We start from the raw sequence: 1,904 nt of genomic DNA, 5'->3' as shown, positions 1-1,904 counted from the left end.
CCCCCGTGTGTAGGATGTGGTACTCGAATATTTAACACACCTAGGATCGTCGGGGCTTGTCTAATAGCCTTCGGCCATTCCTTTTACTATATATATATATATATATATATATGATTTTCGATTTACATAAATGATGAGGGTTTTCTGCTTTAACTGGAATCAAATTGCCAAAAATATTAAATAATTTGCTAAGTTTCATTTAATTCATAAAAATCCATGCAATGTAAGAGAATTTTACTTCCTAAATCACAACAGCAGTAAAAGAATTAAGAGTCTGGAAACAGACACCCAACTCTATAGTACATAATGCCGAGATCTGAGACAGTTGAAATGAATGAATTGCCAAATTAAAATATAACCAAAACAAATAATGAAATCCATATATATAAAGAATGATGAAAGCTACGCAATCTTTATACACTACCTACCTTTCTTATATTCATCAGCAGAGGCTACAGGGACAGTTGCTGGCTCCCCGTAAGAGTCATCCAAATGAAACTCTACAAAATCACTGAGCATCTCCTTCCTCTCCCTGTAAATGATCTCATTTTTCTCATCTTCCACCTTCCCCACCTTCTCGCGAGTCATCAAAGTCACGTCTTCGGCCGCCTTGGAGACTCGATTGTAGGCATTTGATAACCACGACGCACCAGTGGACACGTAGTGGTTGGCCATGACAGCAGAGCTTGCAGTGCTCGCCTTCTGCTCGGCGGCGGCTAGAGCTGACTTTGTGATTTCGGATACTTGATATCGTTTGTCGACCTCGTGCATCTTCTCGCTCATCATTGTCGTCCCCATGCTAATCTTCTCGCTCAGACCCAATCGGCGATCGATTGAGGCAACCGTGGCGGTGGCGTTTGATGTGATGTGGTGTTGTTCGTCGAAGGATTTGGCAGTATTGAGAGCATCCTTTCCGAGGATGAAGCTCTTGGCAATAATTGTGGTTACAATATCCTCTGCTCTCTTCACAGCAGAATCCTCCAAGGCAACCTTGTTTTAAATGGATTAGTTTGGAGGTTTAACAGGTGTTCCATTATATGAGTGAGTTTAAACAACATTTATTGAAGTCCTATGCGAAAATATAATTAAAAAAAAATTACTTAGTAGTTCTCTTAGAATGTACAGATGAGTTATTTTGAAGCCTTAGTTCTACCTAATTTGCTATAAAAGTGGTCGAAAGAGGTTTTAAATTTTTTTTGAATTATCCAAATTAAAGTATCCGAAACATTAAATATTATCATTTGCAAAATGATACCTTAAGCCTTTTGCACAATGGAAATTTCTTAAAATTTTTTGACCCAATATGCAATTTAAAATGAAAATGATGTGTATCACAACAAAATCATTAATCTTAACCCAAAATTTGAAGTTTGTTTTGTGAATCTTCATTCATTCTTCACTCATTTCGTTCCGTAATCTTTTTTTGCAAAACTTCCAGAAATGTAACCTTTGATCTTTTCCTTTCTAATCAATTAATATTCTATTTAATTGTTTGTCATATGGATTAATTTTCTACCATTCATTGTACATATCCAGCCAAATTTCTTCGTTTCAAACCTTTAATAGATGCTATTGTCAGCTAGGGCCCGTCTGGGGCAGTTTATTTGGTGTGGTGGCGTTTTGATTTTGAAAATGCACCTGACCTATGCACCTGACCTATTTGGGTAAACTGCGTTTTGGCGGCTTATGCGTTTTGAAAACACTGAAAACGCTGAAAACAATATTTTCACCCGCACCTATCTAAGTGTGGTGACAGCTTTCTGACAGCGGTTTGGCTTTTCCAAAAACATAAAAATTTGTAATAGCTATCACGCCTAGCTTATCAACTGATTATTAAATAATCAACTTGTCAGCAGATTATTCCATAAGTTGCAGCTGCCCCAAACAGACACTGAGGGCCCGCG

General features: G+C 37.7%; 1 protein-coding gene across 2 annotated transcripts in view; it reads right to left on the bottom strand.

The window, feature by feature from the left end:
• Positions 1–277: 277 nt before the first annotated feature.
• LOC110036026 (binding partner of ACD11 1-like) overlaps positions 278–1,904 on the bottom strand; it is a 20,237-nt gene continuing 18,610 nt past the window's right edge. Inside the window, exon 5 of one of the 2 annotated variants that reach the window (XM_020740373.1) lies at positions 278–990. In XM_020740373.1, coding sequence (XP_020596032.1) covers positions 421–990 — 570 coding nt within the window. In that variant the 3' untranslated portion in view covers positions 278–420. The remainder of the gene's footprint in view (positions 991–1,904) is intronic. The other variant, XM_020740374.1, reaches the window with a different exon arrangement.

Source organism: Phalaenopsis equestris, unplaced genomic scaffold (assembly GCF_001263595.1).
Source record: "Phalaenopsis equestris unplaced genomic scaffold, ASM126359v1 Scaffold201696, whole genome shotgun sequence".
NCBI lineage: Eukaryota > Viridiplantae > Streptophyta > Magnoliopsida > Asparagales > Orchidaceae > Phalaenopsis > Phalaenopsis equestris.
Note: the sequence above shows the minus strand (reverse complement) of the source record. Positions and strands in the feature narration are given on the sequence as shown.